This window comes from Manis pentadactyla, chromosome 4 (assembly GCF_030020395.1).
Source record: "Manis pentadactyla isolate mManPen7 chromosome 4, mManPen7.hap1, whole genome shotgun sequence".
In the NCBI taxonomy this organism is placed as follows: domain Eukaryota; kingdom Metazoa; phylum Chordata; class Mammalia; order Pholidota; family Manidae; genus Manis; species Manis pentadactyla.
In genome coordinates this window covers 64,853,078-64,879,554 of record NC_080022.1, presented here as the reverse complement: position 1 = coordinate 64,879,554, position 26,477 = coordinate 64,853,078, and the positions used below count along the sequence as shown (strand labels likewise).

The following is a 26,477-nucleotide window of genomic DNA, read 5'->3' as shown; positions in this document are numbered from 1 at the left end:
CCCAGGAGTTACCATTTGAAGATCAGGACTGAGGCCATGTGCAGGTCATCTGGCATTCCTGAAAACTAGGGCACTTTCTGAATTTACTGGGAGCACTACTTTAAAATTACAAGTGAATTCTCAACTGGGCTTCCACAGATCAGGCCCCAAATATTTCTCAGTGCATCTGAGTTAGTGCACACCAAACTCTGCCTGGACACATGCTGGGAGCAACAGATGTGTGTGTATTCCCTTTAAAGTAGTACAGCAAAATAATTAATTCTGTGCTTTTGGCCTTAGAAGCACAGATGAAGGCTACTGATATGGGGAGGGCATGAAGCTTAGAGGAATATTTTAATTTTAGAAAAATAGGCTTTGCCATCAAAGAAACTGCCCTCTTTGATTCATTAAACATGACCACATTCCTTTCAAATAAGGATACAATTTATATTTCTTAATGCTTGTTCACTGTTAGTATTACGACAATTATTGCATTACTTTTCATTGATAAATATTCAGAGAATAAATGATGCCCACACAATGGATTGATTCTTCAGCAGCACAAACAGAAACCTTCAATATTTTATATCACAGAATTAAATGTTGTTTGTTGATTCTGGAACCAGAACTTGGGGCCCATTAATTAATTGCTTTGAGAAGACAGACATGTTTTGTGGTTGGTATTTGGAATCAGATATCTTTAAACCCTGAACAACACTGCTGATGAACTGCACTTGCAGAGTGAGCCCTACCTGCAGAAGTCCGGGGGCACCATGCCGTAAACATCAATCCTGTCACAGAGCTCCAGCGCGATGGTCATCGTGAACCAGCCGGTGCTCAGCCACGTGTTGGAGATCTTCCTGGAACAACAGTAAGTCCGCAAGCTGGTAAAGTGATCATTATGTCCAATCCCATCTTAAATCCTTTCAGGAGCAAGGCTGACTATAAACCCACACTTTCTCTCTAGGTGATAAATAGCTGGAACTTTACCAGATAGAAGTCTCTTACCAACATCACCCCATTCCATGGGACAACGATTAATGATGTCAGTGCTTCACCATGGTGGGTTTGAGGCACTAAAGGATGCTCAAAGGACTTCTACATCATCAAAGATGATGATCAATATTTCCGTGCTTAACCACAACTCAATTTCTTGTAAAATGACAATCCCCGTGTGTCAACTCTTTATTAACTAGAACACTTGACTGACTACAAATATTCCTTGTTCCCCAAGCAGGCTAGATAACAAAGAGCCTATTAAATATGTATAATCACATAAATGTGTCTATCTATGGACCGACTGATTGATCAAATGATCTTAGCATAAGAACTTGCCTTCAGTTAGACTAATTAACTCCAACAACTTGGCTGAATGTCTTTTCTTAGGAAGGGTACATTTCTTTTGGGAAGGGGCTAATGACCAGAGGAAAAGTGTCCTGGGAATACATAGGCTTAATTGAGCATTTGCTTTATTTTACCTCAGAACATTCAGAGCCTTTCTGAAAAGTTTTTATTAGAGGACCAAAAATTGACAAAATTTAAGGAATGAATCTCTGTGTTCCAACGTGAACTCATTTGCCCATTCAAACATCTGTATTGAGCTCCAACCATGTGCAAACTCTAAGGACACCTATAGACACATAATATCAAGATCCAATCTGACCCTGTGAGAATGACTCAGCCCACTGTGCGAGGTTGCTGTGGATATTAATTTCAATTCTTTGGGGGTTACTGCTTTCACTTTTTTTTTTTCCCGGTGCTTATGGCATGCCTCATTAGCTAGTTTCAAACACCTTATCCCCAAGGTCAGACTGTCTGACTTTGCCCTGCCATAGCACCATATGTGATGTGAATAACAGAGTTGTAGAAAAGCTTTTCTATTCACACTCACACTGTGTAGCACCTCTTGAGAAGGAAGACTTTTCATTAAGCAATTACATTATTTCCATTTCGTGTAAGGACCAAAAAAAAAAAAAGGCACTTTAAGGAGTCCTTTGTTTTGTTAAATATCTGACAGAAATGGGTGATATAGTCATTCCTGAATTCATGGCTTCAACTTTGTGTTCTTATTCCCTTTGCTCACTTTTGCTTTCCATGCCATTGTATCCTGACCCAGCCACATCCTAGGAAGTACATATAAAGCTTCTAAAAATGGGAATACCATGGGTCTGTATGTTATCTGTGTCTATCACTAACCAGCTGAATGATCTGAGGCAGGTTATTGCTGATCTCTGGCCTTGATTTTCTATCTATAAAGCAGGCCTGGGAAACTCTATCTTCCTGGGCTGTTTTGAGGACTAAATAAGAGAATGCCACAGAAGTATCTACTCTGGTGTGTTGATACATTGAGACCCCTTCTTCTCTTGGTTGCTAGGTCAGAGCAAATGAAATAAATAATTCAGCTATTCCTTTTGGTGCTTTTTTAGCATCCATGAAGAAACTGATATCCCTCCAGCACTCTGCTACCTGCCCTTGTGTAAGAGCCACCATCAGCAGCAGTCAGGCCAGTAATTACAAAATCTGGAGCCTCCACTCTACATAGATATTCACAGTCCCCCTTCTTTCTCACCAGGGCCACATATTCATTAAGACCTTTGGGACTAAAGGAGGCGGGATGGAGCAGAGCTGACTGAATGGGAAAGGGGAAGGATAGGGGTCCCTTACCTCAAGTTAGAACCTGACTTCACCCATGTGGCTATGACAATGTGATGGCCAGTTTTCTAGACTTATACTAGTGCATGAATTTCTGGGAGGATGTGGAGCCCAGGAAGACAGCTCACTTACAGCCCCAGACTCCTGATCTGGGAATCACATTTGTGTCCTTATGCTTTTAGAATTGTCGAAAACACCAAGAGCGTTTTTTCTGTTGGCAGAAACTCCACCATATCTTGGTTTTCTTTTGTGTCATGTACTAGAGATCAAGCCACAGCCTGAAATACAAGAGGATGTGACTCCACTGAAAATTGTTTCATGAGTAAAACTGGGGAGAATACAAAGCTGAGGACTAAAGAAACTAATGTGAAGAGTTCTTTAAAATTCCCCAGACTTCTTGAATAAGAGCCTTGGGGATCATGTGCTATAGAAATGCAACTGCTTTGTGCTGCCTTTCTAAAAAGATTTAAACTCTTTTTCCAACAAAGGAATATCTACTGTTTTTCCACTTCATCAGCTATAATGAAGGAATATGAAGAGCTGTCATGTGCTTATTAGAGAAAATTATCAGATATTCTTTTATATGATGAAGTAACACACTGAGCTGATAATTCCATAGTGCACACTAAATTACAATTAAAGGCCTTTCTGCTCCACCAGAATCTCATTTATAATCTCTACGGAAATATTCTTCCTGCAGTTATTTCATTTATGCTTCCTTTATCTAATTACTATAATATTGGTTCTGAATCATATTTTCCTAATGTACCCTTATTCAATTATAAAGTTATTTTCAAGTATAGTTACTTTCTGATATCAAAGAATACTACTTGGCCATCTATGTCATTTGTCATGCTTCTTAATTGCAGATTGTTCCTGAGCCATTTTTCCCTCCACTTTAAAGTAGGGTGAAACTTCTATAAATCAAAATCTATTGAATTATCCTATTTCTTCAAAAATATTAGCCTGAAATGAATGTCCTATTCATAAGATGTACAAAATTAGATATTACACACTCTGGGTATCTTTCATACATGCTGCCGTTTAGCTGGGTTTTAGGAAAAGCATACATAGAGGAAATACTGTGGGACCTTAAAAATTTTGTGTTCTAACTTACAGAAATACTTTTGTTCTGAAGGGCTATTTCTGACTTGGCTCTTCCAGCTTGGAGCAGGTTGCAGGTTAAGAATGCAGACATGAGAATATTGAGTCAATGCAACATTAGCTTCCTTAAGACAGTTTCCTGAAGAGGCACATAGATTCCAGAAGTGACAATGTACTCTGGCACCCTACAAATCCGTGAGTGTGATTCCTCTGAGCAGAGACTGTGTGGACCCTTGTAGACGGATGTCTGTGAATGAGAGGTCCAGCAGCCAATGCACAGAGTTGGTTCTCTCTTTACCAGCTGGCCTCACTAAGAAGACAGGTTTATTGAGTAAAAAGGTTTGCACTGGTCAGAATTTAATGAATTTAGTACATGGGATATGTCTTGATATGAGAGTGTTTCCTAAAGACCTAAGTGACCAAAAGGTGGAATGGCTCAGCTTCCAAGTTATCAACTTCAAATAACCCCTTAAGAAGGTCTCGAGTGATGTGTAATTATCCTAAATAGTGACAGTGTTTCAGGAATTCTTAAATTTAGCAAACAACCATTAAACTGAAAAGAGAGAATATTTTTTACTGAAGAGAGCATTTCTACTTAAGTATTTTTAATTTTCCAACCAGACAAAAATGAAACTGTAAATAACTCCCCTCATTCTTCTTCCTTTATGAAATGCTCTCTTGGTTAAATAACTCATTCAGATGAGTGAAAGCCTCTTTGATCTGTGGTTTTTAAGGGGCAGTAAGTGACTGCATTTTGTGGTAGATTGTAATGATGACCAGGATCTGCTCTGTCATCTACTGGTTGGGCTAACCATGGGGTCACCTGGGACTCTAGGGGAGGCCACAGAGCCAGAAGCAAACACCCCCTCTTCTCTCTCCTCCAGACACCATGCTCCCCTCCTGCCTGAACCTGCCCTCAAATGGTCACAAGGTTGCCAGGATTTAAAAAGAAAGCTCTTTCATGCAAAGAATTTGGGGAGCCTGGGCTTTGGTCTTTCTTTAAGCTGGTTCTCGAATAATGAATTGCCTAAGCTAGCCAAACAATAGATTTAGTACTTTATGTCCTTTATTTCATTTATCATATCTCTGTAGGTTTAAGATAAGAAATCCACTCAGCAATACTTTTTGTAAGGAAGAGGGTAAATCACATCATTAATTAGGTATTAATTATAAAACTCACCTTGAGCTGCTCCCCACTAGCCCTTCTGAGTGCAGCCAGAGGAGACCTTTCTCCACACACACCGTATGTTCTCTTACCCCGGATCCATTGTACCCAAAAGGAGGGTTCTCACTCCCCTTGCTAGGCTCTTTCTTAAATAATTACTAAATACTGGCCTAGGTCTCAGCCTAAATACATTTATTTTGAGAAGGTCTTTCCTTCATTCCCTCATCTCCCAGACCAGTGCTTTACAAAATATTTCAATCTATAGTGAGAAACACATGTTACATCATGATCTAGCATAGATACATACATGTGTGTATGGGGTTTCATTTCATTTTTTTAAAGTGTGCACTTCAGTGTTTTTTAGCATACTCACAGGGTGTAAGGTCATCACCACTATCTAATTCCAGAACATCTTCATCACCTCAAAAAGAAACTTCTACATATATATGTTTGTATGTATAAAACTGAAACAAGTATTATATCATGAAACAATACTTTCCCTTACTTACTGTGGAGGATGAATGCTGATATTGTCCATATCATTCAATTCCATTCTTTCCATTACATAAAAAAAATCTTGCAATGACTCACTACATTGATTTCATGTCCCATTATTGGGTTGTAACTAACAGTTTGGAAAACCTTGCCCTAGGCCATGGCGAGTCTCCTAGAGCATGGCATACATACCACAACACCATGCTCTTCCCTTCGTATGACGCTCAGCACCTGGCTACCCCTTGGTGCATGTTGGCCCGACTTATAAGACTTTATATTCTGGGAGGGCAGGGTCTAGATCTGTCTTGTTTTTTACTGTCTCCCAGTGCCTGGTGCAGCGAAGAAGTAGGTGCTCCATAAATATCGGTTGACTAAATAAATGTTTGCCTTTGAAAGCAAAAATAAACCATGCACTTCTTTTTGGTTAGTGATCACACAAGGAAAATGGAATGCAATAAAGCTGTTATCTTGCATTTACTACCAGCTGTGTGGCCCCTTCCTCCTAAATAGGGATTTGGCCCTGAATTATCCATGTTAATTGTCTCAGTGCTTCATTTCACTTTGCCTTATAAATTCAGCTTGAGCAGCCCAGTCTCATGGACCCTACAGATGAGCTCTGTCAATGGCATGAGCAGTGGGGCCCCTATGTAAAGCCACAGCTGAAGCTTTGCTTTTGGTGACAGCCAGCAGTGACATTGCCCCTTCCTTCCCTGACCCCTGCCACTCCCCGTCCAGCGCCTCTGCACCTGTCTTTGCCAGTCTCCTGCTTGAAGAGCTCATCGAACTGCAGCATCTTGTGGCGTGTGATCATGAAGGCCTTCAGCCGGGGCAGGACCTGGCTCAGGAGCTGCAGGTTGTTGTAGACCTGGCCCTTGCCGTCGCGTCTCATGTAGCTGCTGGGGCCCCAGAAGATGAACACGGTGCCCTGGCTCACGTTGAGCAGGTCATGGCGGTTGCGGAGGATCCTCTGGATGCTGGAATGCGCGATGACCCTCAGGCTGGTGCGATTGCCCACGTCCCGCCCGAAGCCGCGCGTGGGCGCGTCGTTCATGCGGATGACGCACTCCGTCTGGTCGATCTGAGGGCCCTGCCGGCTGTGCAGCAGATGACCCGAGCTTGTCACCAGTGCACAGTCCCTGCAGTGCATTCTCAGGGGCTGGAAGGCGGTGGGAGAAAGGCATGGTTAGGGCAACCCACACTGGGCACCTCTGGTCACTGTCCTGCCTCGGAAGGCTGCTCGTTTCCCCGCTCCCGGCTCAACCCTATGCTCCATGCCAGAGTATATCCCTTCTGCTATGGCATCAGCAGCCCTTACATTCTCTTCCAAACTGGTGACACGGAGCATTAACCTGCCAAACAGTGGGCTCTGGGCCTTACCAATACTGAACAACTAAGCAAGATTTCTCTGATTGCCGTTTTACAGTTGAGGATGCTCAGGCACTGAGATGTTAAGAAATTTGCCCATGGGTGCATAACTAGCAAGGAATGATCGATCATGCTTTTAAACCCAGATCTTTCCGACCCCAAAGTTACCCTCCATATTGAAGGAAAGACTACAATTTGCTGTGACATTATATTTGAAGCTCTAAACTTACCTTATGGAAAGTTAAGCATTTATCAATTTTCTTAGATGCAGTACAACTATGGTTATGCTAAATAAACATTGTCCAAGAATCCCATGGGAAAAGACATGAAAATTGTAACCCCTCAGATGCCATAATTTTGAAATGACAATTAGGATAGTTTAGTCCATTTTAAGGAGACAGGGAGAGAAATTTAGTTAGTCCATCTTAAAAAGTGTAAAGAAAGCCTCGAGCTCAGCACCACAAGCCTCAGCCAGAGAACCCATGCCCTGCAGCAGCCCTGGTTGTGTAGCGCCCACCAGGGACAGCTCCAATGACAGTGCTCCTTCCAGCACCCCAAACCAGTGATTTGCTTTCTGAACACCTATGTTCTCACCAACTAAACATTCCCTACTCATGTCTAATGAGAAAGATCTCTTACTTGCTGTTTGAAGATAATGCAATTAGGGCCTGAGGCCAAGGCTAGCAAGCGCACAAGGAAGTGAGAATCAAGAATGTTCTGAAGGAAAACTGCATTGTTAGATTTTCCCCAGAAACTGCACTCTTCCCTGTTAACTTGGAGAAGGACACATTGGCTCACTGCACAGGTTTAGGAAATTGGATCCAATTTAGTGCTGCACATACTCAGTCTTGTATTTACTCTGGGAGTTCCCTGAGCCACAGCTGTGTCTTCAGAAGCAGCAGACGGAACCTGAGGGCAGCCACCTTCCCTCACTGCATAGTGGCCAAGGGCACATGAGGGGCTTAGCCTTGTCTCCACTACCTGTTAGCTGTGGGATCTTGGCAAGTCACTAACCTTCACACGTCTCTAATTGAGGAGAGTGAATGCCCCATTATACTTGGTAGAATGAAAAAAACTAAAAAACACATAGCATTAGATTTAGCTATTTGAAATTACCAATATTTGACCTGCAAAATAGCAATTGTGTAGGGTAGTACCCAGTCCTTTCCATTGGACCTGGCACAGCGATCATTCAATAGGTGATAGCTGTGAATGGGGTTATCTATCAGTCAGAGTGGCACTTGTTGTAGGTGCTCACTAAATCAGTACTGATCACTTTGGACTGATAATTGACACATCAGCTTATGAAATGGAGATCCCACCATTGCAAATTCTCATTATTTGACATCCAATTACCCTCTGATGACAGGTACTATTTTGGGCAGGAAGAATGGAAATGGAACCCCTCCAAGTTTATACTGTAGTGAGGAACATGGGGTCAATAAAGGTGTGCAATAAAATGTGACAGAATAGGAGAGCTGTGCTAAAGTAATAGTAAAGGGGTCTGTTTAGAGCCCAGTAAGGCTAGAAGCACAAAGAAAAGGATGATCACTCTAGCTGCTATTTTTGGATGTTCTTTCGGTACCAGGCACTGTTCTGAGCTTTTTACGTAATTGCATTAATTCTTCAAATAACCCTATAAGGAAGATACTGTGTTATCACCTCTATTTTACTATCTTATGAGAATATTGAGGAATAGAAAGTGAAGGAACTTGCTAAGGAACATGCAGTTAGGAGGTGGCAGAGCTAGGATTTGAACCCAGGAAATCTGACCTCAGAGTTCATGGGATTAACAATTACCGATTGCAGTGCCAAGAATAAATAGACAAAGTGCCATGGAATGTTTTCTTAACTCATTGCCTTCTTCCTTTCTCCCCTCCCAGAAACTCAGCGATGCCATTTCCTACTCAGTAGTGTTGCTCTTAGGGTACTGGGATGGGTGTATGTGGTAGGTCTTCTGTTTAATACCTCCGTTTTTCAAAAGCCTGTTCAGAGTAGACTCATCCAAGTAGAGCTATAAGTTAATGATGGTGATATGAGGGTAAGACTAAACCTTTCCTTTGAGGAAGAGCTACACTATTCATGCCCAGAAAGGGGCCTCTATTCCCCTCAGAAAACTGCTGGGACCTGGAGTAGGGAGCCCTTCTGACTTCCCTGTGTGAACTGCTGGGGCTGAAGGGCAATTTTCTCAAAGGATGGAGGAAATACTTAATTTTCCTTTTCCTTATTTTACTTGCACATCCCATATATACAGGATGAAGAGGGAAAGTTTAACAACAATCTGCTTAATGACAGACTTCCTACTGTGCGTCAGCCACTGAACCTAGTGATATGGAAAAGAAGATAGACAAGATACTGTCTTTTTTCGCAAGGGCATACAGTCTAGGGTGAGGGTGCCCCCAGACAAACAGCTACAGGAATGCATGCTAAGTACTACGGTATGATTCAGCACTGGGGCCATGGGACCAAAGATGAGGAACATTCGAGCCTGTGTAGAATAGCTGGAGAGGCAGAAGGACTATGTGATGGACACCAACAGATAAGCTGTTTTTAAAAAACAAGCATGGTCAACGGTGTCATAAGACCTGACAGGACAAGTGAAACAGAATTTGGAAAACTTTCTTTGGGTGACCTTGGCCAAAATCGTCTCAGTTGAACATTAGTGATAGAGTCTGACTGTGGTTGGACATGAAGAAGTAGAGGCTGAAAGTCAGCTGCAAAGAGCTAATGTATGCTGACGGTGGAGCAGGGCAGGTGGCAGGATGGACTCTGACACAAGGAGGCCGGCCTACCTAGTTTGTTAGGGGTTGTTTGGGTTTTAATATTGAAAGTCCTGCATCCTGGGAAACCCCCAGTCATGGAAAATCCTGCTAAAGAAATGCCTACGAAGATGGCAGGGCATCTGCAAATACAGTCATGGTGTTTAGGGTCAGGAGACCCAGGGTCTAAAGTAGACTTTCCCACAAATCATGTACTTAACTTTCTCACCTGTAAAACAGAAAGAAGACCAACCAGATCCTTGTGGCCAGATGACATTCATTTGTTCATTCATTTAAAAGGCAATCAGAGAGCAGTTAATACACCCCTGAGGTACTGTATAACTCAGTGCATTTGTTTAACCAGGTCACTTTGTAAGATTTTGTTCTACTGGATCCTAAGACCATTGGAACATGTTTTTTTTTCTCATCAGATTCACCTAGAATTACCCTGAATTTTCCAGTTTGATTGATAATTTTAAGACATTGTGCTCATTCTTACTGGGGAGAACATTCTGAAGAAGTCTCAGAATCTGTTTGTCTCATAATTAATTATTCTCCTGTGATTCTCAGAGCAGGCAGTGACTTGTCACCTTGTAGAGATTCCAGTGCCTTCTTTCTGTCTCTCTTTCTCCTGTGAGCACATGTGGCCAGCTGAAGACCTTTCTGGGGAAGACCATGGAGCCTGACAGGGCCACACTGACCCTCTGTGATTCCTGGGCACCACCAGAACACACAGAGGTCCACCCAGTCCCAGGAAGGCCTCCTTCATGATTCCTGCCCACCTGCCTTAGCGCTCAGGTATGATCACCTCAGGCACCAGCACCCACTCTCTGAATTGTGTGGCTGCACCAAACAATGCAAAAAAGGACTCAAATCTGAATTATGCCTTAAGTGCCTCTTGGTAAGTGGTGCCAATAAAATGACAATAGCTGTTCTAAACATAATGTTACATTTCCCGCAGCTGAGAAGAGCATGCAACAAAGGCTGAATCACTTCCAGAGGAGGAAATGAAGTCTGTTTTCTGCATTTGGAGGGACCAATGATGTCCTGGGAGGCAGAATGACTAAAAATTATATAAACTGAGTGAACCTGTTTCTCAGGATGTATTACAGTCCTAAGAGAGAGAGCCATGCTCCTCCATATCTCAGTATTAGAAGTCTTTGTGTCTTAATGATGTGGGTGGAAATCTTCATGCTTTGAGCGAGTTAAGACTCCCGGTGCAGTATTCGTGGGTGTTTTCCTGAAGCATTCGGATGCTGGGGGGATGAATCACGAGCAGAGTGAGGGAAGTGGGTCTGTGGCTCTGCTGGCCTGCCTGGGGGATGATCCTCCAGTGAGGACCCAGAGCAGAGGCAGCGCCCAGCGGACGTGCTGCCTAGCAAGGCCATCTCTCTGACATCTTCCTCACAGTGTGCAGCCTTCCGGAGTCTTGGGGACATTTTCCGTAAAGCCTCCTTTTTTGTTCCATCCTTTGGTGGAAAACATGTGTACTTGCTTGAGGTTACTCCAATCCTAGTAAATCTCCCTTGCCCCCTGACCCACGAAAAGCACTCAATTAAAATTGAAGAGATGGATGGATTGGTGAATGTGCAATGGAAACCCAACCTCCTGCCTTCTCTGTCCTCTGAGAAAACCTCCTGCCCTCCTGAGACAGAAAAAGGAAAGATCCTGTGGTGCTCTAACCAATAATCTGCCTGCAGACTGCAGCCCTCCCTCCTGATGCCACGGAGAAAGGGTGGGAGTGCACTGTGGGACCTTCGTCCGCAGAGGAGGAGGCTGTGGCCATTTGCCTCAGGGCAGCCTCTCAGTCCAGGGAGCCATAATGGCCCGAGCCCAAGGAACTGCTTGGAATTAACGGCTGGCTGGGAAAATGGCCCAGGACACAGTAAGGGCCATTAAGCCCAGCCAGTTATTAATCCCCAGCAGGAGCTGATGCCAAGGTCATTAGAGCTGTTGTGAGGTAAAAATGCACAGGAAAATCTACAGCACACAGAGGAGTTACCTGCTCTCCAGGCCACTGGTGCTCAGAGCTGCAGCCTTGGTGGGTCCCGAGGGCCTGGCGGGCAGGAGCCTGTGGGTGGTGGGCAGGAGTGTGACCGCTCGTGCATGCGCACACAAGGAGCTCACCGTTTCATTTTTGCTGTAACTTTTGTCCTTTGATAGTATGTAAGCATTTGTCATCATCCCAGTACAATTCAGGGGGGTCTCATGAATGTTTCAGAGTGTTTTAGAAAGTGTAAATGCATCTCTTATTCCACCGACACCCCCCCCCCCCAAAAAAATCACCAAAATCAGGAAATAGGAGAGTATGACAACTTTTAACAAAACTTAACTCCTTTGGGCTGTTGCCACAGGAGCAAACCCTGCTTTGAAAAGCACACTTGGGGAATCAAGATCTGATTTCTGTCACAGCCTGGAGAGCAAGAGCAGAAGGAATTCTCTCTGTGACCCAGCTGATGCCTCCTGAGCCCTTCTTAAGGGAACAGACCAGGCCAATTCAAATTAAACTTGACACCTAAACACCCAGTGATGCCCTTGCAAGCATTTGCAGCATGGCTATCTCGAGCTTCACTTTTTAAAATTCTGATTTATTTGGCAGAGGGAAAGGTACCTCAGAGCATAATGTCCATTAGCTCAGTAATGAGACCAGTCTTGCTCCAGGAGCTGCCTGTTGGTCTGGAGCAAACATGAGATATATTAAATACCTTTAGGTATTTCAAGAATCTCTGCACTTTCCAATCTGAAATTTTCCTGTAATTACTGGGCTTTTATTAACTGTCAATCTCAGTTCAGCCTGACACTGAGTATAAGCCATCCTGATTATTTAATGCGATTCACTAGAAAAATGTTACTCTTCCAAGCTGTTCCTCTCTCTCTTATTCAATGACATGCCTACCCAGCAGCCTCTGCAGCCAAGAAATCCTCCTTTCTCCACCAAGTGCACCTTCCATGATTTCCATCTACTGGCCAGCTCAGGACAAACGAGCTCCAGGGGCAGGAGGCAGCACTGAGCAGTGTTTAAACTGTAGCCTTTGGAGTCACCTGCTTCCTCCACTCCTTAGGTGGATAATTCTGTGCCCAGTGGCTTTGCTTTTCTGACCCGTTTTTTCATCTGTAATATGAGTGTAGTAAAGCCAATCTCAAAGGAAAGTTTTGCCATCTCAATTAATGGCACACCTTCTACCCCCTGATCAAGGATGATTGTTTTTTATATACTATCAAGACAAAGCAACCAAGTGTCTATCAGTAAGTGAATGGATAAAGAAGATGTGGTACATATCCACAATGGAATATTACTCAGCCATAAGAAGAAAACAAATGTGCCACTAACTGAGATGGCAAAACTTCCTTTGAGATTGGCTTTACTGCATTCAATACAAGGATTGTGTGTGTGTGTGTGTGTGTGTGTGTGTGTGTGTGTGTGTGTGTTGGATGCTGGATATTTGTTTTTTATTAAGGTATCATTGATATACAATCTTATGAAGGTTTCACATGAGCAACATTCTAGTTACATTCACCCATATTATCAAGCTCCCCCACCCCACCCATTGTAGTCACTGTCCATCAGTGTAGTAAGATGCTATAGAGTCACTACTTGTCTTCTCTGTGCTGTACTGCCTTCCCCGTGCTCCCCTACATTATGTGTGCTGATAATAATGCCCCTTAATCCGCTTCTTCCTCCCTCACCACCCACCCTCCCCATTCCCTTTCCTTTGAAACCACTAGTCCCTTCTTGGAGTCTGTGAGTCTGCTGCTGTTTTGTTCCTTCAGTTTTGCTTTGTTGTTATACTGCACAAACGAGTGAAATCATTTGGTACTTGTCTTTCTCTGCCTGGCTTATTTCACTGAGCATAATACCCTCTAGCTCCATCCATGTTGCTGCAAATGGTAGGATTTGTTTTCTTCTTATGGCTGAATAATATTCCATTGTGTATATGTACCACATCTTCTTTATCCATTCATCTGATGATGGACACTTAGGTTGCTTCTGTTTCTTGGCTATTGTAAATAATGCTGTGATAAACATAGAGGTGCATATGTGTTTTTGAATCAGGGATCTTGTTTTCTTTGGTTAAATTCCTAGAAGTGGGATTCCTGGGTCAAATGGTATTTCTATTTTGAGTTTTTTGAGGAATCTCCATACTGCTTTCCACAATGGTTGAACTAATTTACATTCCCACCAATGGTGTAGGAGGGTTCCCCTTTTCTACATCCTCACCAGCATTTGTTGTTCCTTGTCTTTTTGGCACTGGCCATCCTTACTGGTGTGAGATGATATCTCATTGTGGTTTTAATTTGCATTACCCTGATAACTAGTGATGTGGAGCATCTTTTCATGTGCCTGTTGGTCATCTGTATTTCTTCTTGGGAGAAGTGTCTGTTCAGATCCTCTGCCCATTTTTTAATCAGGTTATTTGCTTTTTGGGTGAGGCGTGTGAGCTCTTTATATACTTTGGATGTTAACCCCTTATCAGATCCGTCATTTACGAATACATTCTCCCATAGTGTAGGATGCCTTTTTATTCTGCTGATGGTGTTCTTTGCACACAAGTTTTTTAGTTTGATGTAGTCCCATGTATTCATTTTCGATTTTGTTTCCCTTGCCTGAGGAGATGTGTTCAGGTAAAAGTTGCTCATGTTTATATTCAAGAGATTTTTGCCTATGTTTTCTTCTAAGAGTTTTATGTTTTAATTAGTTACATTTAGGTCTTTGATCCATTTCGAGTTTACATTTGTATATGGGGATAGACAATAATCCAGTTTCATTCTCTTGCATGTGACTGTCCAGTTCTGCCCACCCAGTTGCGGAGAGGCTGTCATTTCCCCAGTGTATGTGCATGGCTCTCAGGGATCGTTCGTGATGCCTCTTTCACTACCCGCTGTGTCTCGTCTGTCCTATTGGACCCGCCCTCTTACAGATATCCCAAACTTTCCACTTTTCACCATCCTTGTGGTCACACAAGTGTCGCCCAAGCCACTCTTCTCTCTTCAGCCACTGCACACTAATAACTCTACTTCCCCCATTCTCTCCCTCCTCTGTATTCTAACTTGATTGGAGGAGGTCCCAAATCCAGTCACTGTTGTCCTTTAAGAAGATATTCCAACAAATGGAGACACACAGGGAGGACACGGTGTGACGAGGAGGCAGAGCAGAGAGTGGTGCAGCTCCCGGCCGGGGAACACTGAGGATCACCGGCAACCAGCAGAAGCCGGAGGGTGCCAGTAGGATTCTTCCTCAGAGCTTCCAGAGGGAAGCGCGGCACTGCCAAAACTGTGCTTTCAGATTTCTAGACTCCAGAACTGTGAAAGAATACATTTCTGCTGCTTTAAAACACCCAGTTTGTGGCCATAGGTTCGGCAGCTCTGGAAAACGAATGTACTGCTACCCACGTGGTCTTCACTCTCTGCCTCCCGCCCTCCCGCCAGCGCCAGCAGCCACCGTGCGCCCTCCTGGTCTTGCAGCCTCACCCTTGCCAGTCATTCTACACAGAGCTGCAAGGAAGAGAGGTGCAAAGCATAAAGCACACCGCTCCCCTACCTGGCTTGAAGAATCAAATCTAAATTCTTTACCTGGTGGAGCACGGCCTATCTCACGGTCCTCCACTCAGGAGGGTCTTCTCTTTCTGTGGCCTTTGCATCCTCAGGGATGCATATGCCTGGCTCCTTCTCGTCCCTCAGGTATCAACTTAAAAATCACCTCTTCCAGGCCTGCCCTGACTGCCCTCATCAGAAGGGGCCTCCCCCACTTATTATATAAACCAAGATATTAATCACTAATAATACGGATAAAATATTCAGCTCACGTACCAGGCACTGTTGTAAGCACAACACATCCTTCAACTAACTTAATCCTGGAAACAGTCATGAGAGCCAGCTTCTACAATTGTCCTAAATTATCAGATGAGAAAGTGAGGCACAAATTAATCACTTGTCATGATCCTCTTTACTTCCTCTGACACTTACCACAATCTCTAATGATTTACATTTTTTATTTCTTTATTGTCTGTCCCTGCATTAAAACATGAGTGTCAAGAGGGCAAAGTTCATGATTTACATACAGCACACAGCAGGAGCTCAAGAGAAATCTTAATACCTTTCTATCGCACTTCCTAAGCAAGCAGTAGATGATCATTCTCTATCCCAAAGGGGTGTGGGTGAGGTGTCAGTGAGGCAAGCCTGTTTCCAGAGACTGTTTCTTCTCTGGAACACTAGCGCGATGGCTGGCGGTGCACACTAGCTTACCTTGCAGCCTTTGAAATAACTCCCTGATGTGATTGCCGGCAAAGGTCACTCCTAGGTAATTACTTCCTCCTGGAGGAGATTAGATATAAAGGCCCCCTGTGCTCATTACAACAAACAGAAAGCTGTGTTTTCCTTACAGTAAGGTGATATTTAATGCTGTCAGGCAAATATGACTTGACAAAACTGGCTTCTTTCGCTTCTGCTACATTGACAGGGCCTTAAGGTATACATTGCATGGTCCAAATCTAGGAAGATAACTAATAATTGATAGACAAAGGCAAGAGAATTATGAGAACATGGGAGGTCCACATATAGGTGAATTAAATGAGGGAAAAATGCTAAGACTTCCATTGACCAAATGAGATAAAAATCTAATTGAATGGAACATTAAAGTTAGAGCATTAAAGTGGAGAGAGTTGACTTGAAGTCAGACTTGAGTTCAAATCTCAGTTTAGTCATTTATTCACCAATACCTCTCTCCTGTCAGCCTTAGTTTTCCCATCTGTAAAATGACCTTGGAAGTTACTCAATAAGGTGTAACTTTTACTACTATCATAGCTTAATTATTACAATATAAAAGGAACCTTGTTGAATAAATTGCTACTCCCTCTCCTCTCTTGTTTTCAGTCACTGAGGCTGCTAACATAACCTCCTGTATGTCTGTTGAATTTGATCATTTCTATCTGCCTGTACTCTGACCCCACTCCTGGTTCAACCCACCATCTTCACTGGACACTGTCATGCCTCATAGCCAGTCTTTCCACATCCACTTCTATTTTCCATACTAGGCAGAGTGGCCTTTCTAAAATGCACATCTAATTAGAACTTGCCTTTGTTTAGTATCCCTAAATGTTAGGGATCCCTAAATCCTCAAATCCCTTAGTGTCTTTTGGTTGCTTTGAGGATGAGGTCCTTCCAGTAGCTTACCAGGTTCTGACACCTTGCCAAGTCCAGTCCTCTGTATGCCCATGCTCTTATGGCTCTTTACACTCCACTCCAGTCACACTTTGACTTTGTGGCTCCAAGTGGCACTATTCATAAGGCTTTGCCTCAGAGTCTTTGCATATGCTTTCCCTGGAAACTGAGTTTCGTCAGTTATAAACCAGAACAATAATACCTACCTTGCAGAGTTGTTTGGTGACTCAACTGAGATAATAATAAAATTCAAAGTTTCACTGCACTGCCTTCTCTTCTCATTATGACTTTTGTAACTTCATCTCTCATTCAAAGCATCACTTCCTCAGAGAACCTTCCCTAAATTCGAAGACTAGCTCAGCACCTTGTTTCTCCCTTTATAATCCTCATCATATCTATAGTGACTGAGTCAGCATCTCTCCTCCCCACAGAATGGCAATGTTCTTAAGAACTGGGCTCATGTCTGTATTGGGTTTATGCCTCCATAGTATCCCCAGCACCTAATATTTAGTGGGCACTCACTACATTTTTGCTGCACAAGTAATGAAATTAGTTAATTCAGGGGAGGGGGTCACTCCAGAATCAGAGCCTCACCCAGCCTTTCGCTTGGATTTCTGTTTCCATTTGATATGTCCAAGTGAAGATCAAGAGACAAACTCATCCAAAATAGAATAATTTGGTACAAATACTCATTCTTCTCATGGAAGACTGGGTAGTACAAACTAACCTGATTACACTGTAACCTTATTTCTATTCACTTTATTATCTAAGCATAAGGGAGTTTCCGGAGTGAGTCATTATTTGATGTTGTGGACACTGACTGCCACCAAACACCAAATAACCAGATTGTGTCAGTGTTGACACTTTGGTTCTCTAGCTGATGGTTTGTTTATTGACTGCTTACTTTAGGGGCCCTGCAAATGAAAGAACGGTCATCAGCAGCCTGAATAACAATTCGGCACCCCAGCTGGAAACAGATGAGTAAACAGAATCATAATTTTTCACTTTGCCAAGCTCAGTAAATACCATTGTGATATGCCACCAGCAAGACAGCCATTAGTTAAATAAATAAAGCATGAGACTAGGAACAGGATTATCAATGCTGGCCCAGTCTACTCATTTGCTGACCATTGATGGACATTAGCCGTGATGTACACACTGGGGAGGTACTTTACCACCTGCTTTAATTTGCTAAACATGATGCATCCTCTGGGCCACAGAATTACTTACTTTGTATTAGTGAAAAATCACCTTTTCTTCTTTTCCCTTTTCATTTGCTCAACACATGGTTATTAAGTACCTACCTTCTGTGTAATGGAACCTTCTGGGCAGGCTGCCCAGAACATAACTACCTTCATTCCTCTGGCTACACTCAGACTCAGAGAATGGTTGGAAAATACAAAGAAGCTGATTCCTGGCAAGAGGAGACAAAGGCATCCCAGCTGCTTCAAGTGAATAGCTTAAGAGAGTTTCAGGATTTTTTTTTTTTTTTGAGAGGGGTACTATTTTGAGGGGGTGGAAATAGAGAAACTTTTTACCCAGTCTTCTTCTTTTCTTGATAGTCCTGCTTTGGCTTCATTCATGTATATTAGATCTTTCTTTAGATTATGCTCAAGCATATTAGTAAATCCACAGTAGACTGAGGCTTTCAGGATCCTGACTCAGCTTCAGCCATCCCCGTGGAGATGTCTCCCATACTCTAGTTTTTCACCCATACCTGGATCCTAACTCCCTGGAGTCTGTGGGTTGTTTTTATTTCTATTGATGGTGTCAATAAAAACCAGGTCCTGTTAAGTTCCAAAATAACAACAATAATGGCTACCAATTTTTACAGAGAATCTTTTCATATTATTATTATTATTATTTCAGTTAATCCTAAAGGAAAGCACAAGGTATGTACTACCACTGAGGCTTATATTTGAGGAGAAAGAGGTTTGAGGTTAAATTGCTCAAAGTCATAGAGTCTCTAAGTCACAGCACCACCTGGGTCAACCCAACTGTGTGCATGCTCTGTCCACCATAATAGCCCAAACAAAGCTGAGTGGAAGGGCTGCAAAGAAAAGAAAAGAAGATTGAAGATTTTTAAAAGAAGAAGAGAGAAAATCTACACACAGAATCAACTAGTAGATAACAAGAATGGCAGGAAAATATAGAAAACACTGGAAAACAGAAATTAGAGGCATTGAGATAACACAGTAACTATAAAAATTTTTAGGGGGACAGAAAGGTTAAAGAGGAAATTTAGCAGAACAGCCTGGAATTCTGGAGGCATTCAGTGCAGGAATAAACATTTCCACACCACTCAAAAGGCATCAGTATACAACACACTCCATTATAATAAGTGACATTCATAATGGAGATCCTCAGTCATCAAGAAAAGCTTAAATTAAGTTAAGCTTGTTCACTTAGGTAGGAAAGTATAAAATCAATTTGGAACCTTCAAGATTAATTTAGACAAATACTATTTGGTGCTAAAAGGGACCGTGCTTATGTTATTTTAAGCCTCATTTGCTCATAAAACTCATTCCTTAACCATGCTTCAAAATGAAGTGCTATGCTGCTTTGAAAAGTTATTGCTAAAGGGTAAATAAGGAAAAAATAATTTTTTTTTTCCTCACTCAGGTGCGAGACTTTTCACCAAAATTTGTGCTTCCCTTCTATAGTGTTGTCACAGATGGCGGTAGCTGCCGAGTCAGGGACTACGTTTCTTGTCCCCTGTCTGGGGTCGGGATGGAGAGCATGCGCCTCCCAATGACACTGGAGCAGAGGCCATTGGAGGACTTAAGAAGCAGGTGCCTTTTCCACCCTCTCCCTTTTTGATGCCTTGATCTACATGGCAGTGAACTTGGCCACGTCAGTGACGGCAGGGCCGAAGAATGGAAGGAGAAAGTTGCTGAATCACTGCTTACATGAGAAATATTAGGAGCTTCCACTTTTTTGAGCATGTAAGCAAGAAAAAAACTCATTTTTGAGCCATTATGCATTCTATGGATCTGTTTATGAAGCAGGCAGTGTAACTATAATTATTATGTCAGGCAGGCAGGAATTTTAATTTTTTTTGTCTAATTCTTCTACTAAATGATTAGAGTACAGGAACCATGTTTTCTTTCTAAAGTACCATTCTGATCATATCACTCCAGCTCAAAGATCTTCCATAACTCTATTACCTACAGAGGGAGGCCTACATTTCTCAAAGTGACTCTTTGTATCTTATTTTTTGCTGATCCCTTTCAAGAACGTAAACTCCCCCACGCTGGACGATCCAAATGTGTCATGTCCTCTTCTTGGCCCCTGGAGTAACCTTCTGGGATGACTCCAGTCACTGAAAGCCAACCCACTGTTCACTGTACTATGTAAAGGCTATTTGATCAACAAAGTTGTCCTTAACACAATTGCTTGAGTTCAGATCCCATCACTTACCAACTGCTGATCCCGGCCAAACTTCTCAACTTCCATGTGCCTTAGTTTCCTGGCCTATATAAATAATGGCAATGATGGAGCCCACCTCATGAGGCAACGAGGGCCTACTGAGTTAATCCACAGCGCAGCCTCAGCTGGCCCCTGCGCCATCAGCATACACACCGCATCCTGCAAACTCCTCCTTCACCAGGCTTGATCAGTCATGTGGGACGGACTGCCTTGGGAGGTAGGATAATACGAGAGGACTTATATACAGAAGATGCCTAATAAATGGTTGAATGAATGAATGTATGAATTCCAAAGTGGTAGAAATTGGGTTTCATCCTTCCATTTACTCATGGTTTGCTCAGAGGACTATGATTTCCTCCAGATTGAGTTCTAATCAGAGAATGACAAGGATTTTTAAAAATACAGATCTTCCTTGACTGACGATGGGGTTATGTCCTGATAAACCCATTGTAAGTTGATAACATCATAATTTAACACATCTAACATATCAAATACCATAGCTTAGCCTAGCCTACCTTAAATGTGCTTAGAATACTTATATTAGCTCACAGTTGGGCAAAATCATCTAACACAAAATGTATTTCATAATAATGTTGACTACCTCATGTAATTTATTACATACTGTATTGATAGTGAAAACCAGAATGGTTGTATGCTGACAGAATGGTTGTAGGCATACTGGGTGTTTTCCTTCATAACCACATGGCTGATTGGGGGCCACGGCTCACTGTCACTGCCCTGCACCAGGAGGGAGTATCATACTATGTCTTAGCCCAGAAAGGATCAAAATTCAAACTTTAAATTTCAGTTTCTACTGAATGCATATTGATTCCCCATTATTGTAATGTTGAAAGATTGTTAAGTCAAATTATTGTAAAGTGGGGACTGATTACTGTAAGAATTCTGAGGAGGCTCTGATCATTGTTCTGACCTCCAAGAATTGCCCACCCAGTGAGCATGGGGATCTGTTTCACTGGGAAGCTTTATGACAGCTCTGAAGGCATGAGCAATGTGAGATGCTCTGGCCAGGTTGAGCAGAGGTGCACACTTTTGGCTTCTGTGCTCATTCCTGTACATGCCTGAGGTATATATATATATATACCCAGGGTTAGTCTTTAGAGGCCATAGAAGGGTTAAATAATTTGAGGCTGGAAAAACTAAATATCCTCAGAGCTGACAGTGCAGGAGGCCAGGACAGGGCCACTGGAGGGAGGCACTGAGAAATGCAGAGCCTAACAGAGTGTATTCCCCACTGGTCTGGCCTGACTCATCTTCAGCTGCACTCAGGGCTGATGTGGTGTTTGTTTGTTTTTTTTAAAAATAGACTTAGGAGGGATGCTAAGACTATAAGTCAGTCTTCAAATGCAGAAGGACATGTCAGTCTAGAACATTATTGGTGCTTAAAAATATTGAGATGGTACAACTCCTCCCACTTCCTTAATGATATCTAGTATTAAATTATTCCACTTCCTAATGGACTTTTCCTGTTGGATGGCACATAGGAGCCTCACCTTCAACACATGGAAAGCCGAACTCACTTTCTGTCTGCTCCAACCTGCCACTCTTCCTCTCACGTGGTGAAGGTCCCAGCCCCACCCAGCTGCTCGACCCCCAAACCTGGGAGTCACTAACCCCTTCCTTTCCTGCTTGAGCTCAACCAAACTGTCCTTGTCTTGTTATCCTTCATCCTCACATTCTCTCAACTTGTTCACTTCTCTCCATTCCTACTGGAAACATCCCAGTTCAGCCCTCCACCATCTCTTACCTGATTTACTGCAACTTTGTCACAGCTGTGGCTTATTTGCTAGCATTCCTTGCCTTTAAAATGTCATCTTATCCGTGGAGCTGACCCCAGGATCTGCCACACAATAAATGCTCAATAAAGGGCCAGTCATCTCAGACTCATCTTCCAGCCATTGGAAGATCAAAATGGACCTTTGGCCCTGTCTCCAAGGGCAGGTTCCCTGACACTGGGTCATAAGTCCAGGTATAAAGGACCCTGAACACATTTCAACCCATCTTCAATATAAAGGACCACACTTATTTTTGTTTTAAGCAATGAGAGGTGAGGGAGTATATCTTTTGGGACTAATCCCACTGAGAGCCATGGAAGGGTTCACAGCATGTGCAGCAGGAGCGGCACCTCTTTGCTCTCCTCTGTGGCATCACCACTTACTCCCTCTGCTGTTCTGGGGGAGTAAAGGAGCTCTTTGTCAGCACCACTCCCATCAGGTCCTTCCATCCTGGAGGACTATCCACTTGGAGCAAAGGGCGCTGGGGCAGCTGATGACCCAAACCCCTGTTCCTGCTGGCGGGACCTCTGCTGCCTGGTGCTCATCAGTGTACAGGTGGCTGGTGGGTAGCCTGGTGACCTACTTCAAGAGTGGTCCAACCCAAGACTGTGTTCTGCAGCACAGCACTTGTGCCAGACATATTCCCATTCATTCATTCTTTCTTTCAAAATACATTTCTTCGTGGTTTAGTATGCTCAGGTACCATTCTTCGTGGTAAGGATATGAGAGAGAACTAATCAGACAGAATCTCTGCCATCCCGGAGGCTGCCTACAAACTGGGGAGGTGGCTGGTAAACCGATAAGTAAGTTATTGGTCGCCATCCCCTCTAACTTTGGAGAGCCCTGGACATTACGATTTTCTTGGTACATGGATTCAGGGCTGTATTTCCCCTGCCCTGGACAGTCACTAAGGATAGCTCTCGGAACCCCTCTCAACGACACTTCCACAAGCCAGTGCCAAGGAAGGAATTAGGCCTCTGAAATGGATCAGTTCCAGCTCCGCACAAAGGCAGCCCAGCTTGAATGCACGTGTGTGTCTCTTAGAAGGCAGTTTTCAGTGCAACGGGACATGCTGTGTTCTTATATGGAGACAGCAGGGCTGGTAAGAAGAGGGAGGAAATTAACACGAGAGGAGCTGAGCTGATCCAAAGGGCCCACGCGGTCTGAGCACGAAGGTCCCTTCCCCCGGCCAAGCAGCCAGGGGTCTCTCCTTAATCACATTTCCCAAGGTGCTTTTTCCCCTACACAAATGGCTGTAAATAAGTCAAATGTGGCAAAGCATTTACCAGAAAGAAAGAGCAGCTCCGGGAAGTAAAGGAACTTGCCCAAGGTCGCCAACACCGGCACTGGAATTCGGGTTACAACTTCCAGCCCAGGTTCTTTCCCATTATGCAACAAGCTGCCTCTTAACAGAAAATCTTGGGGAATAACATTCTTTCCTGAAAAGTTTGGAGAAATGCTGGCCTCCCTATGGAAATGGCTTTATGACAGAAGACGGAGTTGTCTACCTGTATTTACATGTTCACTCTTTTACCATCTGCTGAGGGTAGTTAGGTCTCTAGTGTGTGGGGTCTTGGCAGGCAGGGAGGGGCTCTGCAGTGGGAAAGGAGACTGTGGGGGAGGGGCAGCGGGGGGCGGGGAGCGCTGGTGATCTTGAGACAATGGGTGGAGCTGTGAACCGGCTGACCTTGACCTTCCTTTTGGCCCCTCCGAACAATCTTCTCTTCCTGAGTCACCTCCACTGGGCCCCCCATTTCTCACCTACCACATAATCAGTGCAGTCATGCTCCCTGCCTCCTGGTCACCTGGGGAACTCACTGTGGCCACGGAAGCATCCCATGTTCCAGACCTTTCTTAACCACATTTCCTGATTAAAATCCATCTGGTCTGGCTGGTAATTACAGATATGCTTTGGTTATGTAACTATACTCCTATTATGTTAATGTGTGTGCGCAATTTAAGTAGTAGCTTAAAATCTATACATGCTGAAGTTACTCTACAAGAAGATATGTCAAAGAAATAATCAATCTTCCCTTGTTTTCTCCTGCCTGCTACTTCTATAGCTTTTCTTCTTCCTTCCTAATTACAACGAATTCTTAAATAGAATTCGTGCCTCATATCAAATTTACCGAATATCATAATTCTTCCAAGTGGTAAAGATACCTCAAGACAAATGCTGGGCATAGAAGCCACAGGGCATAAATATGCAAAGAAATAAAAAGCTAACCATTTCAAACAATAAGGCTTCTCTCTCACTTACCAACTTAACATTTCCCTGTATGGCCCCGGAAGATGACTGGTTAGCCAGAGACGGGTTCCTCAAGGGAGGAACAACCTAAGATAGGCACAGTCGCAGGGGGGTCATCAGGTGAGAAATTGGGGATCAACAGAGGTGAGGCTTAGAACCTCACCCTCCCTGTTCTGAGAGAAATCTTCTGCATACGTGGATGTTTTATTGCCCTGGTCTAGCTTGGATTAACACATAGTCTACAGGCACACACCTGATCATCTACATTTGCTCTCTTACAGCACTGAACTATGTTTTCTACCTTTATGTTGTATCTACCTACCACTTCAGCATCTTATTAAAAATAATAAAGAGAGAAATGTGGTATCCACATATAAATCAAGTATAAAAATCAAATGTGTATTCATATTTGAACTGACTGTTTATAGTTCACAATGCATGAGCAAAACCAAAAGTTTCTGTTTTGACTGCCCTTGTACTGTTCACCATGTAACTTATTCACTATGTAAGAATTTGTTCTCCATGTAAGAACTTGTTCGTTATGCTTCAGAAGATTGGAGACTGACGAAAATTAGGCTTGGGGTGGATTAATGATTGTGCATTGAGCATTGACTCCCCTATACAGAATTTTATTGTTGTTAACAACCATTTGATCAATAAATATGAGAGATGCCCTAACAACAACAACCAAGAAAAAGTACACACTTCCAATTGTAAAATAAATAAGTAACCGGGATGTAATGTATAGCATAAGGAATATAGTCAAAATATTGTAACAACTTGGTATGGTGATAGCTGGTACTTAGAATTATCATGTATATAAATGTTGAATCACTGTGTTGTACACCTGAAACTAATGTAATGTAATACTGTGTGTCAACTACCCTTCAATAAAAAATAATTATCTAAAAAAATAAAATAAAATAAAAAATAAAAAATAAAAAATAAAATCCATCTGGTCCATGACTCATTTTTCCCAAGATTAGTCCAAGTACCCAGAGAAAGCTGATTCTCACAAAGTAAATTCTGTCTGGGTATAAGAATCGTTTAATTGTAATCTCTCCAGAGCCTTAAGCCAAAGGAGTGACTGTGGTGGACTATCAGGCATTTTCATGTCCTTGAAGTGGGACAAGGGCATGTGTGTGTGTGAGTGTGTGTGTGTGTGTGTGTGTGTGTGTGTGTGTGTGTGTGTGTGAGAGAGAGAGAGAGAGAGAGAGAATGGTTTTAAGAACTGATGTGGCTTTTTCAGTTCCTTTCCATATCTGTGATATTTAAGCCTAGGACAGACTCCACTGAGGGAGAGCTGGGGGTCAGAGGGAGGATAAGAGGATGTTAGGGGCAGAGGGCTTAAGAGGTGGCCTGGCTGCTGCTTGGGCAGCACAGAAAGGTGGGCCACAGCAGATGGAGCCAGAGTGCAGGACATGTCCCTGGATCCCCGCCCCGGGCAGCTGGGGTCTGGCACTTTGCGGTCTTTGCTCTGTCATAGCAGGTTTGCAGGCTGCTGAACACCATCCATGTGCTGCCTCCCCCTGCCTGCGAGGACTGTGGGCCAGAGATTCTATCCTGGCCTGGTCTCCACATGTAGGTCCACTGTCCTTTGTTCTCTCGGAGAGTTTCTGGCCTCATACGTCAAAGTCTTTTCTGAACTTGCCAGAATCAAACTGAGCCACTGAGATCTTCACTGACCTCTCAGATATGCTCTCTCAGTCCACATGGAGGCACATGCATCTAAGGCCCTGAGGCCAGTGGAGGGCACAGGCTCACTACTTCCTGTCCTTGACCTTCCCTTCCATTCATTCCACAATATTCTGTACCAGAAGTGAGGCTTTGACAGCTTAGGGGCATGAACATGAATCTATCCATTCATTCATTCAGCAAATATTTAGTGTCACCTCTTACCAGGGAGCATATTAGGTCCTAGGAAGTGAATGGAAAATAAAATAGCCACTATTTCTGCCTTCATGGAACAGATGGTTTAGGGGGGAAGACAGATGTTAATCAGATGATTGCCCAAATATTTAATTACAATGGTAATAAATGTTGGGAAAGAAAAGCACAGAGTATTTTGAGAATTTTCTAGGGCAGAGGGAATTGACTGGTCTGGTGTTGGGTGTCAGAATCATGATGTGGTCCTGGATTCCACAAAGCTCCCAAGCTCCCAAGCCTGCACCAACCAAGCAGGCGTTCTGTGCTCTGCCTTGGGCCAGGCTGCACCTTCACGCCTGGGCCTGCTCAGCAGTGTAGTTTTAACAGTGACCGCTTTACCCACATAGGCTGCGTTCACCAGCATTAGCACACAACCCTGCCTCTGGCACCCAAATTATTTCCAT

General features: G+C 43.3%; 1 protein-coding gene across 1 annotated transcript in view; it reads right to left on the bottom strand.

The window, feature by feature from the left end:
• Positions 1-26,477, bottom strand: part of ST6GALNAC5 (ST6 N-acetylgalactosaminide alpha-2,6-sialyltransferase 5) — a 161,924-nt gene that overhangs the window by 13,336 nt on the left and 122,111 nt on the right. The window contains exons 3-4 of the mRNA XM_036890103.2: positions 6,142-6,551; positions 732-839 (exon numbers count right to left, since the gene is read on the bottom strand). Coding sequence (XP_036745998.2) covers positions 732-839; positions 6,142-6,551 — 518 coding nt within the window. The remainder of the gene's footprint in view (positions 1-731; positions 840-6,141; positions 6,552-26,477) is intronic.